This window comes from Capra hircus, chromosome 17, assembly GCF_001704415.2.
Source record: "Capra hircus breed San Clemente chromosome 17, ASM170441v1, whole genome shotgun sequence".
Classification (NCBI taxonomy): Eukaryota; Metazoa; Chordata; class Mammalia; order Artiodactyla; family Bovidae; genus Capra; species Capra hircus.
The window spans coordinates 38,738,824-38,754,025 of NC_030824.1; the positions used below are offsets into that span (position 1 = coordinate 38,738,824).

Genomic DNA, 15,202 nt, shown 5'->3' on the forward strand with positions numbered 1-15,202 from the left:
AGAATATTATGGTGAGCCTGTGATATGAGCCTTCTTAGAATTTTTTGTCCATTATTCTACTTAAACTGCACAGCAACCCTCTGAGACATGCATTAGAAGCTTCAAACTGGCTAAGTATGAAAGTCAGGAAAATTCACCAATAACCTCAGCCATAAAGACATCGCAAGTATTTCCAGAAAGCACTCCTGGTCACCTTTGCAGGGCTGTAGTGAGTGATTCCCAGAACAGTGACTGCTTTCATTTTACCCTTCAGATTATCATTCACCTCTCACCCACTGCACAAGCTGAACCTGAGTCCTGCTGGAAGGGAGTCTGGAAAGATGATAGTTTTCTAACTTCCAGCCCTGACTGTATGGAAAGATACAAGTGGATCTGAGTGTCAACAGAGAATGTCTGACAGAAAGATCCTCTTATTGCTACTTTTTACATTGTAGGAAGCTGAGCCTATAACCATCATAACCTCTTTTTGTAAAGAAGTCATTTGAAGTAATGTATTAATTGTACATACTGTCCCTCCTTAGAGCTCACTTCAGTTTCCATTTGCATAACTGTGGATAATCCAATTGATCAGGGATGATGTAAACAAGCATGCAGTTGAATACTTCATGTAAATCTTGTATTTTTTAATTAATATAATTATTTGTATCCAAATTCTATATATATATAGGCCATCCAGTAAAGCAGGCAGTTGAGTAAAGTCTGATAGTTTTATTTCTTTGTTTTGCTTTGCAGTTCTTTGTACTATTTTGATATACAAACAGTATATCAAAAATCATGGTGACAAATTGTTAATCCACACACTAAATTAGAAATGCATTGTTTAAATGGATTAATACATATTTATAATATATATTTAATGTTCTCTGGAGAGGTAATCCCTCAAGTATCATTTTGAGTTCCTTTTCTTCCAGCTAGTCTTTACCAGGTAACCTGACTTAGAAATGTAGAGCTAATGCACTAAAATGTCTTAAAGAACCAATCAAAGCTAGTAAGCCATAAGACAAAATTCATATTGAAGCACACGTGTACCTCACAGAATGAATTTTTAAGTATTCATTCTGGTTAAATTTTACTTCTGTTAGCATTAAGTGCTATAGTGAAGCTGTCCTCAAAGTCTGTATGTATTCAGATATTTTTTGGATCATCAGAATTATTTCAAAGCACCTATATCTTCCTACTCTATTTTTGTGGACTTTCACTGCTATGTTTTCAGTGATTCTTAAAGTCTGTGATATTGCAAATTGGAGCTGTGAGAGTTTATGAAATTCCTGCTTAAAATAATTCCCAGCCACTGCCCCATCTCTGTCTCAAATACACACACACACACACACACACACACACACACACACACACCTGAATATTTCATGTGAAGTCAAAAATTGTGCTCAAGATTAGAAAAGTAAGTGTTTATGAATTGAGGGAAGCTGAGGGACTTACCCTAAGAAGCCTCACAGGAGTGGTTAAGTGCTAGCTCAACAGGGAATTTTTGTGCAGACCATCCTGTAAAGATGCAAGTATAAAAATGAAAATTGTAGAGTGATTACAACAAAAAGATATGAAGAGATATAGTTATTATTCCTATTGCCATAATATTCCTGATATATTTATTTTTTATTTTCAAGTTTGTGATGGTAGGGTCACATCATATACATGGAATAAGAATATTTTTATTTGATGAATTTAGAGAACTTGAGGGAAAACAAACTTGTTTGTGTAACTTGTCTCTCAGATCAGTTTTTCTTCACTACTAGAAAAAGAACTAAAAAGAAACTGAAAAAAGAAATAGTGAGACTTCGTCTTCCATTACAATCACTTCATTTCATTGTTAAGAGCATTTTCCTATAATTTAATTTTATATCACTCAATGGGGCTTTGATTAGCTATACATAGAGTATGTTAGACAAGATGAATACATTATAGTATAGTATAGAACATCTGAAAACTTAAGGTCTAGATTTTCACAAAGCTTAATAGTATAAGAAATTGAATCAACTGTCAATATGCCCCAGTAAATCAAAAGAAAATATCTTTCCTATTATTTATGCCTCAGAAGTTCAGGGAATCCTGGAGGAAAACAGCAGTCTAACAACTACAAATCTAGTATTTCATTTCCTGTACAAATGAAAGTTTCTTGTGTTTACTAGAACACTAATTAGAAAGTACAGTTATAGCCAGTAGCCATATAGCATTTGTCTTCCTGCTCCCAGGATTTCTGTTTTCAGCACACCCTGCATTCGATCCTTCATAGTAATGAATGACATTAGAGAAGGCAGCATGGATATGGAACTTATTTCCAAATCTGGGTCTCTCTTAACAGAATTAGTTCAGAGCCCCTTTACCCTTTCCTCTTCACTTTCACACATCTGGATGCATTTTAGGTGTGGTATTTGGAGTAATTCCAGGAGTGTATTCCCAGAGGGGGAGGTTTTTCTATGTTCTCTAGTAAGTCCTGATATTTCAGAGGAGAATGAGATTTGTCCATTCATCACTTTTATGTCACTTGACAGTATAAAAAGGAATTTTTTTTCCAGGGCTGTAAAGTTATTTACAGGTCGCGCATAGTAATTTTACCAAGAAACTTGGCAAACATTTGCTTTCACGAAAGTGGGAGTTGTAACTAAGAGTCATTCTTTCAGAAATCACAGCAGTCATATATTAACGTTGTCAATGATCATGTGACCTGGAAACCAAAGAATATAAACAAACTTTACTGGATAGATATGAAATGAAAATTTGTGTGAAATACAAATTGTTGTTCTTAGAAGACTGGTAAAGAGCTCAATTCTTATTTTGATTTTATTTCCAAGAGCAGAATTATACAATTTACCTCAAATGATACATTAACTCCATTAAAACATTAATAACAGGTTCTATTAGTCTAGAAACTTCTAATTTCTATGGAAAGTAAGTGTGTATTTATAAATATTATAGATATTATGTGTATCATTATATAATCATTTGTAGTCACATTTAGATCATATTTGTATATGTTTTAAAATACAAAGGAAGACAGTTTTTTTTTCTTTTTTTTTTAATGCTAGCAACCCTTATTTAAGCATACTATTTTTGCTTTGTTTCCACATGAAAAACCATAACGCTAATTGATCAGGCTATTTAGATGAGCTCTTTTCATAGTGCCTTTCATAATAATAGGAAACATTTACATCTCATGCAAAAAAAACCAACTACTTTCTACCAAAATAATAAAAAAGCTTATAAGCATAAACATTCAGAATAAATAGCATGTATATATTATGGAATTATATTTGTTAATAAAATAGTCAGTTTAGATAAAAATGGACTTTGTTAGTTCCACATGGTTTTCCTTCTTCTCTGTCTATAAATACAAGAGATGGAGAAATATTATTTGTGGTATCTGTTAATAACATATGGTCTTCCCTGGTGGCTCAGTAGTAAAATTCCTACCTGCCAATGCAGGAGACCTGAGTCTCCTGGTTTGATTCCTGGATCAGTAAAATCCGCTGGAAGAGGAAATGGCACACACTCCAGTGTTCTTGCCTGGGAAATTTCATGGACAGAGGAGTCTAGCAGTCTTCTGATGGGGTCACAAGATAGTCAGACATGATTCAGTGACTAAACATCTAACATATATGACCTAAGCGATTAAATTGAAGCCTACACAAACTATGGGATATCAGAAATCATAGCTCCATTGGGTGGCTAAATTTAACAAGTTAGAATAAATTTAGGTCAACTTTCTCTAAGTGTTAGTCACTCATTCGTGCCCAACTCTTTTGTGACCCCATGAACTGTAGCCCTTCCAGACTCCCCTGTCCCTGGGATTTCCCAGGCAAGAATACTGGAGTGGGTTGCCATTTCCTCCTCCAGGGGATCTTCCCGACCCAGGGATTGAACCTGTGTCTCCGGAAGGAGATCCTGCATTGGCAGGCAGGTTCTTTACCACTGAGCCACTTGGGAAGCCCTAAACTTTCTCTAATGTAACATTAAAATGTGCTATTGGAACAAGAGAAACTTGAATACATATCCTTGTGGAAAAGATCATAGATGGTCACATCATATTCTATTTATGTTCAACATTTCATCCCACCTTCTGCCCCAGAACATGAAGACACATGCTAAATTTCTCCTGTAAGTTTAAACTGTAATTTTGGAAAGTTTGAATATACCTTTGCCTCCTATTATGTGTTCATTTTCATCTTTAGCAATTCCTCTTCTCCATGTGCTAGGAGCTTACATCTCCTGAAGCTATCTATAATAAATAATGTATATCAACACTGTTAATTGATGAATATCAAAGCAATGAGATCAGTTTATTCCTCTAAACAGCTGCTCTGACAGTTAACATATCTTAATAGAAAAAGACTCCTTGAGTTCAAGAGACATAAATGCCTCTCTTTGTGCAAGCCTTATCAGCATATTTCAAGGCTCAAGGCAATGACAAATATTGTTAATTGACTTGCAGCACTAAGTTAATGATGCAAGATTTTGTTTCACAGTGCACAACACAGCAGATTGTTTGTACAAGAAGCATGTTAGAGTAATTCAAACTGCAGCATTCTCTGATACTCATTATGCCATCAGCACTAACATTTAAGTAGGTAAATGTGTGCAGAACAATACAGAATTTGTTGCTGACTTCGAATTGGGTAATAGAGCATAAACTTTCCAAGCCCTTGAATAATGCATTTAAAGGCTTTATGTTGATTTGAAGTAAAATTAGGACCTCTCTCTGTCACATAAACAAAAAAAGTTTTTTAATAATAACTTAAATTGCAACATTGAGTTTCAAACTGTATCTTTAAATCTAGTATGGCAAGCTCTTTGATAATAATTATAAAATAAAAATACTACTAATTAAATAGAGTACTCAAACTGGATTTTAATGGTAAATAATTTACCATTATTTTGGTACATACATACTCTAACACCATGCTCTAATACCAACAGATAAGGCTATTTTACCCAAACTCAACAATAAATTCATTTGTACAACCTGTAGAAAAGTTATTTCTTAAATTTTTGACAAATAAGAAAATAAAACTCTGGCTTAAACTGTCAAATAAAAGATTGAATTTTTTTTCTCCAGCCAGTGTGTATTTATATTGCTTACTTAAAGAATCAAATTCTACTTATAGTTTAGTTTAGCTTTTAAAAGAAATTCATTCTCAAACCAATATTTTCTCAGTTTGTATCTGCTTCTATTTAGGTAGTCACTGTATGTTTTAATACATGAGTAAGTCTTTATTTTGAGGTTTCTTTCCACATCTCACTTTAGACTAACAGAAATAGTTTATAGTTTGAATTAAACTCAGATATCTTTGTTAATATCTTACTTTGTAAGGCGTAAATAAGATAACTAATTTATATAATTAAAAAAAACTTTCTTTGGTTGTTTTTTTTTTTAAACCTAAATTTAAGGTGGTCTTTTCCAACAGGATTCAAACAAGTATACGGTTGAGATTTATAGGATCAATGATTTGGGTTTTAATACTCATACATTTTTCTTAGAGAGAACATATGCCAAAATATTTGAGTAAGTGAACATGGCCACCCACCCTAAACTGATTAGCCTTTGTTCCACATTTCCAGTCTTTAAGAATAAAGTTTGTGATTTTGTAACCTACATATATCTGTTTACAATATGAATGCTATACTAACTATACCTACAAAGAATATTAGTCTATAGCTTTAGTCAAGGGGCAGCCTCCAGGGTGGCAATCCGGGCAGGGGGGGTTGGGGCGGGGGGGGTGGCTAGCTCTTCCTGGCCCAGGCCTGAGAACCTGGGGTCTAAACTCATTTATCAGACCCAGGAAATGCTCAGGCAGTTGAGGCTGATCAATGATGGAACCCTGGTTCAGAGGATGAATGCCAAGCGCCCAGGGCCAGCTGGGTTCTGCCCTGACAGTGAGGAGGGGGCAATCCAGAGCAGCCCTGCCTCACCCCAGGTATGGACACACCTGGCTCTGAAGAAAGACATCCAGTGCTACCTCCAACACTTGATTTCCTCTCCAATGGCAAGATTGGTTTCAGACTTACAGTCTCTCATCTTTACAACAGTCAAGGAAAAGAAAGCTACACGATAGTACCCATTTCTCCAAGGAAGAAACTGAGACCCAGAGCCAGGGGTCTCTGAGAGAGTCCCGGGTAAGGCATTGACCTTGCTTGGGAGCCCCTTCCCCACCCTCACTCTGGCTTTCTGTGATTGCATGTGGTCCCTGTTAACAGCCCTCAGTTAGCCAGACCCGTTCCTTGGTCCCCCATCTGGCTACTTGCCTCAAATAGGGCAGAGGTATGAGGGTGTCAGAGAAGGCGATGGCACCCCACTCCAGTACTCTTGCCTGAAAAATCCCATGGATGGAGGAGCCTCATGAGCTGCAGTCCATGGGGTCACGAAGAGTCGGACACGACGGAACGACTTCACTTTCGCTTATTACTTGCTACTTTTAACACGGACTTTTAACACAGCTCTAAAATAAATTTTCCCAAAAAATGAAAGGAAAAGAAATATCCTTAATGAGTGTCATAGCATATGTGAGGAAAAAAATAAATGGAGTGGGATGTGACTTTCCTAATACTAAATAGATAATGAGTAGTATAGTCAATAGATCTTTCTTTATTTTCTATGGAGTAACACAGATACTGTATTAGGGGAAAAAATACACTTCTCTAGAACAATCTGTGACAAATCCACTTAGAAAACACTAGAGAAAAGAGTTCTCCCATGACAGAGCAGCTTTCTGGTGCGATAGTTTGTATGAGCTTAGGATAAATTTGTCCTCCTTGTTTTTCCAGTATGACCTATTACAAAAATACTTAAAACTTCATTTCTGTGCTTCTAGATTGGTAACTTGTTTATTTTTCATTATTTCCCCTTAAAATAGGAAGGTGTTCTGAAATTGTATTGTTTTGTCTTATAAGATGAGGTTCCCAACTTTATATATAAAGGAAAAATGTTGTTTATGACCCTGTGATACAGAGAATTGTGTTCAGTTAGCAGTGTCATAAAACCTGACTCACTTAAAATTTCAAACAAACCAGACCAAGTGTGGCTACATAATCAAGACACAATATCAGAACTAAATTAAATACAAACTTTGTGTTCCAAGCATATTTATTAATTTATTATGAAGAAATGGATTATCTATGTACAACATTGTCTAGTTGTATAGGTAAAACTATGTGCTTTCATAAGACATTTAATAAAGGCATTAGTGCAGTCACACTGGGAAGTAGGAAATAGCTTTACAGAAATAACTCTCCCTCCTATCAATGAATGGAAATTAAGAACTCTAAGAAATATTTTACTTTCTTGGGAAATTAAGAAACATCTGATTTCATTTAAGATTGGAAAACTAAAAACTATTCTAACAAATATGGTATTATAATAATTTACAGTTACAGAATAGTGGTATTATAATAAATTTATATTCGCATAAAAAACCCATACAACATCACAAGAATAACAAAACACAGATGGGACTAGCCTTATAACCTTTAATTTTGCCTACTAAGTGATTAATTATTCTATCATAGCTGTCTGAAACCTAGATTTCAGAGCAGTCAATATCATAGTTTTATAATTTTTTAGACAAGGGATTACCCTCCAAAGACTTCTTCTCCTCCATCTGTGAAATATAAATGTTTCCTGTTGTATGTATAGATCAATTTTCCCCACTAAAATGGAGATACTATGGAAAGACATTGTCTACTTTTTGACTGTTACACCTTCATCTTTTAGCATGCCTGGCCCATAATAGACATTCAGTCAATATTAACTGATTCAATGAACAAAACGATGCATGAAAAGTCTTTATACATTGAAATATATGCAGATTAGGTGTTATTATTTTAGAAAAAAAGACAAAGCATACATACATAATCTATAGTTAAGAATAAATCTTCCTAAGCATTTGAAAATGTGTTTGATGGGTTTTTATTACTTCTGATTCTGCTTTACAACATGTGTGTCAAAGTTAAGGAATATTTCTCGAATGAAAGAATTGTAATTTGGCAAATAAGCTAAATGAGATTCATTCCTACCTTTGAAAAATCTGTGTTAAGGAAGTCTCTATGGTGAAAATTATGATGTAAAAGTTTCAGCTTTCTAGTTACACTATATAAAAAATGAAGTGGCATCGACAAGAGAAAATAAATTCAGTGAAAACATTTAAATATGTTCACCATTTGTGATTTCCCTGAAAACAGTAGTTCTTTCCAACATAATTATGCAAATTACTTCCTAAATATTACAATGCACATCTTTACAACGGGGCAACTAAATAAGACTGAACTCATACAATATTCCAATGTTCTCATGACAAGTATTCTGTTTTATTTCTTTTCTCCAATGATAGGATCTCTCAGGATACATTATTACATATGGTTATGCAGAAATGGTGTTAATGTATTTATGTAAATTTTTAAAAATGAATTTGATGCTTTTCAGGGAAAATGTGTGAATCTTCAGTCAATTACTGTGAATGTAACCCCTGCTTCAATGGTGGTTCCTGTCAAAGTGGTGTGGAGTCCTACTATTGTCATTGTCCATTTGGTAAGTATAATTTAGTGGTTGATACAAAATATCAATCTATTTTGGCAGAGTTTAGTAGTTTTGTTTCATTTTGTCATGGAGTGACTAAGAAAATATTAAGAGTTTCACACAGGAGGTTTTATTAAAGGAAAATCTCAAAGGTTTAATATGTTCTAAGTTAATTATGGAAATACCATTGAGTATATTGTTTTGATTCTTACTAGAAAAATAATCTGTCCAAGATAGATAAATCTGAGGTTGTCTCTTCAAGACATTTCCTCACAAAACCTCATCAATGTCTGCTTTTTAGCCTACAGCTTATCAAATGAAAAACCCTTTAAGTGCAATTTAACATCACTTTCTACTAAAATCTTTGAGAATAGTTGAAACATTTTGTTTTGTTTTGTTTTTTACATTTGTTTTTTGCATTAATTCAGCCTTTTCTGTTAGAAGGATTTGGTAACTTGACATGCATTTTTTATATAGGCTTTGTAGATAATATCATGTAACTAATCAAAATTCAGAATAATGTATTCTGCTAAGGAAGAAAATTGCTGAAAAGAATTTTTTTGTATACATACATATTTATTCATCATAGCAGAATGAATTAAAAGATTCCTTCCAGGTCTCACCCAAATGTTACCCAGCCCTGGGACAGCCAAGAACTATGAGAACAGCTTTGCAGGAAGCTTTTAACTTGGTTTGTTTCTTAGGTTGGTGATTATTCCATTTATTTAAAGGCTGCTTTGCTCCATAATATGGTATTCATCTCTAGAGGTCCTGCAGGTAGTTAGAGATCCTGTCTATTTTCCATAAGAAAGAGAGGAAAGGATTTTTTCTATTTTTTTATTGAATATATTTATTACAGAGTTACATCGACCTGAAAAATGAATTTCAATGTATAGCAGAAAAGAGAACTTTAAAAAAATCTGAGGTTTCTGTGCTGTGGTTAGTCATTTAGTCATGTTCAACTCTTTGCAACCTCATAAACTGTAGCCTGCCAGGCTCCTCCGTACATGGAATTCTGCAGGCAAGAATACTGGAATGGGTTTCCATTCCCTTCTCTGGAATATCTTCCCAACCCAGGGACTGAACCCAGGTCTCCTTATCTGAGCTACCAGGGAAGCCCATAAATACTAGAGTGGGTAGCGGGTCGTGGAGAAGCCGGGGGATCTTCCCAACCCAGGAAATGAACCAGATTACTGACAGATTACTTGCAGACAGATTACTTACCAGCTGAGCTACAGTAATCAGTAAATGTAACAATAATTCATTTTCAAGTAATTCCATGACTATCCAGTTTTTCTTTTCTAGAACACAATATCAAAAGAATGATAAAGGGAAACAGAATATGAAAATATCTAATTGTAAGCCTTGTGTTGTAGCAATGGTTCTGAGGCCTGGGAATTGAGGGATTTGTCTATAGTCAAACAAAGAAAATAAAAAAAAAAAAAAAAAACTATCCCAAAATGATATAGTGACTATAACACAATTTCATTTTCAGTCCAGGATGATATTCACAGTACCTCTTTAAAAAAAAAAAAAATCCTTGATAATCTCATAATAATCTAATCCCATGTCCAAGGTCATGGAACCATGAGAAACAGAGCCAAAATTTGAGGCCAGATCTACTGATCATCTGGTTGAATCTAATAATGCACTTGAAGCAGTAAAAGGCAGATCATGTTAAAAATAACCACAATGTTACATCTCCTAAAATTTCTTTCTTTCAATGATCTCTTTAAAAAAAAAAAAATCACTTTCATTTTATGTTGGAATATATTTGATTAACAATGTTGTGTTAGTTTCAGGTGAACAGCAAAGTGATTCAGTTATGCACATACATGCATCTATTCTTTTTTAACTTCTTTTCCTTTTCTATTAGGTTGTTACATAATATTGAGCAGAGTTCCCTGTGCTATACAGTAGGTCCTTGTTGGTTATCCATTTTAAGTAAATTTAAATTTTAAATTTCTGCACATAACCACAATCAAATTTCATGGTTTAACTTGTGTTTTGGAAGGAAAGATAAAGGGATTGGAGTGGAAAAATTATTTTTAAGTGACTGAATAAAGGTTTTTACCTTTTAAAAAATTCCTTTGTATTTCATGTGTACATATGAGGATATAATATAGTTGATAATAAGTGAGAACAAATTGTTGCTGCAGTACAGCTGATACAACAGTCATTGCCTTTTGGGTAGAAGGGTTTTGGGGTCCAAGTAAACCTTCTCACCATCCCAGAGATCCTCAGGGGCAAGGGACTAGCATAATAATGTAAATTAAAATAGAGACAGATCACATGTACTGGCAGTGTGCATTTATGCCCCTATTCCTTCCAGTGGAAATGGCAAAAGAAACATTATTTAAACTTGCATATTGTCAGCTGGAAACTGAAGCCTTACAAGAGAAAGCAAAGCAAAACAAAAAACCTTGAAACAATACAGATTCGAGAAAAAAGAAATAGAATTAAAAGAAAAAAGTAGTATAAATTGAATGTAGGTGAAACATACAAATAAAAATGGTAAATGGAACACTTCAAATAAATAGCTGGAAGTAGTTACATGTGAATCCTATAAAAGAACATTTTAACTATAATTTTGAAGTTGGAAAAACTTTTGCACTGTTTACCTTCTCATAGGCGAAAGAGCTGTTGTTTAGACTTAATTTTTTTATAAGCTTATGTTTTAGAAAGAAAACATAAGTACTTAAGTCTTTGTAAGAGAGCCTATATAGTTATGTTTAAATATGTGTAGAGCTTTGTATACACTTGATATTTCTTATTAAAGTAATTTGAATAATTTCTTTTGATCTTTATGTAGATTTGTTTCATAGCATTCCATTTGGAAAGCCAGTTTTGAATCCTCATTAAGATGATTTCAAAGACAAAAATTTACATTTCTCTAGAAATGATAACAAAAATCCTTAAAAAGATAATATATTTTATAAAAAATACTATCATGTTTGAAAGTACAGTATCAATTTAAATAAAATATAGAACATCTTCCCGGTAACCTATATTCAAATTTTAAGTATATTTTCATAGATTTATTAGAACTTAATCATAAGAGACCTAAGGGAACAACTCAAAATCTCTCTTTAACAATCTACTTCATTTTGTATGCCTTATTTTTCCTTTGTATTTAACTTTGATTACTCTTTCTGCATGTTTAAATAATCTGTATATAATTGAATATATATTTAATATAATTTGAAATTTTATTATATATGAAATTTATATGATAGATATATTTATGACATACACAAATAAACATATGCCATATATAATATCAGTTCAGTTCAGTTCAGTCACTCAGTTGTGTCCGACTCTTTGTGAACCCGTGGACTACATACAGCATGCCAATCTTCCCTGTCCATCACCAACTTCCAAAGCTTACTCAAACTCATGTCCATTGAGTCAGTGATGCCATCCAACCATCTTATCCTCTGTCTTCCCCTTCTTCTTCCACCTTCAATCTTTCCCAGTATCAGGGTCTTTTCCAGTGAGTCAGTTTTTCACATCAGGTGGCCGAAGGATTGGAGTTTCAGCTTCAGCCTCAGTCCTTCCAATGAATATTCAGGACTGACTATCTTTAGGACTGACTAGTTGGATCTCCTTGTACTATATATAGTATATATGATATATAATACATATAATTCTGATAAATTTTTGTGTTAATGATTAAAAATTAATTATATAGATTTCCTACTCATTTATAATATTATCTCATCCTTTACAGAAAAAAGATAAATGATACAAGGAAATTCTAGGCCATTTTAATTTAAAGAACATTTGAATATAAGATGTAGCATAGTCAAAACAACCAGATGATCAGTAGATCTGGCCTCAAATTTTGGCTCTGTTTCTCATGGTTCCATGACCTTGGACAAGTTTTAAATATTCTGTAAAATGATGACATTGATTTCTTCTAGCAGAACAATTCCCTGAATCTAAATTTAATGCATTTACATGAGATGTACAGCCAAAATGAAGGAATGAAACCTTTGCAAGTTAATATGAATTATGATGTATTGGCATGGGTTAATTTTCCGATCATTTGCTACAGTCTACTAATATTTGTGGGAAAAGAATTTTGGCATAGCATTGTAACATCAATAAAACTCATTTTCCAAGTTTGAAAAAGAACCAGCACAAACAAGTGGGAATGCTGAATTTCAGAAAAACAGAAAGCTATTTCAAAGTAACTGCTGTAAATTATACCCAAAGAGGGTATAAAAAAAAAAAAGAGAGAGAGAGAGAGAGATAGAGAGAGATAGAGATAAAAACTTAGACAGTTATTTTCATCCCTGAAAGCAATGATTCCTTTTCTTAATTTTGTGACTCAAAAATACCACAAGTGCAGGAACTAATTTTGTTTTTAGTCAAAAACAAATTTACAATCCTTAGTTGAATTAAAGTTGTTTTCAAGAATTGTATATTATGAAGGAAGTAACTGGGTTGAAAATGATAGCATATTGAACTTTAAAAAGATTGACAAAATTACTTTGAACGTTTTCCAGGAAAGAAACCTCTTCAGACATATTCCATTCCACTAATTTTATTTAAAAAAAATTAAGCATAGTTAGATTAATTAGGATATGTTCCCTAATTCGCCAAAGAAAAACAATTTTACCAGTTTATCATTTCTTATATGCTTTTGAAATCTTTTTTATTTCTATTTCAATTAAATTTAGACAGTATTCTTTGGAGAGTAATAAAAATTTGTTAAAAGTATGACCTATTATTGTAACTTTAATATACTTTAATAAAAGTCATATAATAAATCTTTACTTGAATGTGATGTGTCAAAATGTTAATTTTCCCATCTGCAGGTGTCTTTGGAAAACACTGCGAGTTGAATAGTTATGGATTTGAGGAGTTATCATACATGGAATTCCCCAGCTTGGATCCCAATAACAACTATATTTATGTCAAATTTGCAACTATTAAAAGTCATGCTTTATTGCTTTACAACTATGACAACCAGACAGGGGATCGGGCTGAGTTTCTGGCCCTTGAAATTGCTGAAGAAAGGTTAAGATTCTCTTATAATTTAGGCAGTGGTACCTATAAACTCACCACCATGAAGAAGGTGTCAGACGGACATTTTCACACTGTGATTGCCCGGAGAGCAGGAATGGTAAGATATTCACTCTGCATTAAAATTTGCTTTATTGTTGTATATCCAGTCAACCAGGCTGGAAACTTGAAATGTTAAAGCATGAATTGTGGTGAAAATTAAGTTGAATTGTACATATTCGCTTAGAGAAAAATCTCCCGGGAGAACAGGGATTTAGAAAATTGCAGTGTCCCTGTTTATTGATGTACCCAGTCATATTGAATCTGACAGAATTAGAACAAACATGGAGTCTGGTGATATACATAGATTGGAGCTTATATTTGCCATAGTGATTTTCTAACACTGAGAGTTGAAGCTAATGGGGTTTAGTAGATCACAACCCTCCAAGCATATATAAGGTATCCATATTGCTAAGATGTTGTCCATGGGCTCTTGTGTAGAATAGAGGATTTTACCTGATGACCTCTAAGGTCCCTTTAAACTTCGTGAGCATTCTTTGATTGTATCAAAGAAGGACTTGAAAGCAAGAGGGAGGACAAAGAAAGAGGTACCATGAGATATACCCAACAGGAAAGAGAAAAAAGCTATTTCAGTTCATTTGTAATGGATCACCACAGTCATCAGGTTTTAGTGGGGAGGGGAAAACCCCTTGTCATTATTTCTTCAGTCAGAGGAAAAAATTCCCCTTATTTCGGAATACATCCAAAGTAAGGCCCCTACTGGATTTTGAATCTGTCGCTTTCTACAGTTCAAAAGGATTTTGTTGGAAACTGGCAAAGTCATTAACTTCTCAGATCTGAATCATTGCAAAGACAGGATAAAAACATCTCAATTTACAGCAGTACTGGTAGAAAAATTCAACAGTAAAAGAGAAGGTGCATTTAACTGTGAAGATGAAATTGAATGAGCTTTTGTTCAAATAAAACTTTCCCCGCAAGTATTTTTCCTTTGAGTTGTGTCACCAAGCTTTTAGAAAATAAGAAAAATATGTTAAGTGTTAACATTGTTGAAAATATGATGCCATATGGAAGTTTTCCTAATTAAAGCATTCGTAAATGTCCACGTGACTCTCTAGCTTATGATAAGTTTAGGAATCTCTAGAATGGATGGGTACTTACATAGTATACATAGAGATGTGTTACCATTTTGTCTTAGAAATAAATTGAAAGGAAATGTGCTTAAATTAATAGTCAAAATAAGCATATATTGTATTATGAAAACCTAATACCTCTTCTGAGATTGAATGTCACTCAGTTTTATAGATCACTGGAAAAATTAACATTTAAAATAGTTAACTAAAAAAGGCATGAAAGACTTGACATAAAATTGAGAATGTAAATGTTTCCTAAACTTGATAGTATTGATAATTTCTTTGAGAAAGTGGCAAGAAAGAAATTTACGTAGTTTATGAAGTTTATAGTCAGTTACAGTAATTAACTTATAGGAAAATTTTTAAATAGTTTAGCCAGTAACATTTGATGCACAGTAAGTATAAATCGGCCCTATTTATTATTTCTGAAATGTGAAGTATTTAAGATCTACTTTTACAAATCCCACCTAAGTATATATTTTTATGGTCAGTCTCACAAAATCATCTGCGATATTGATAA

The 15,202-nt window shown here is 33.5% G+C and overlaps 1 protein-coding gene across 1 annotated transcript in view; it reads left to right on the top strand.

Moving 5' to 3' along the window:
- Positions 1-15,202, top strand: part of FAT4 (FAT atypical cadherin 4) — a 188,902-nt gene that overhangs the window by 154,741 nt on the left and 18,959 nt on the right. Inside the window, exons 10-11 of the mRNA XM_018061516.1 lie at positions 8,429-8,533; positions 13,345-13,652. Of these exons, the coding sequence (XP_017917005.1) occupies positions 8,429-8,533; positions 13,345-13,652 (413 nt within the window). The remainder of the gene's footprint in view (positions 1-8,428; positions 8,534-13,344; positions 13,653-15,202) is intronic.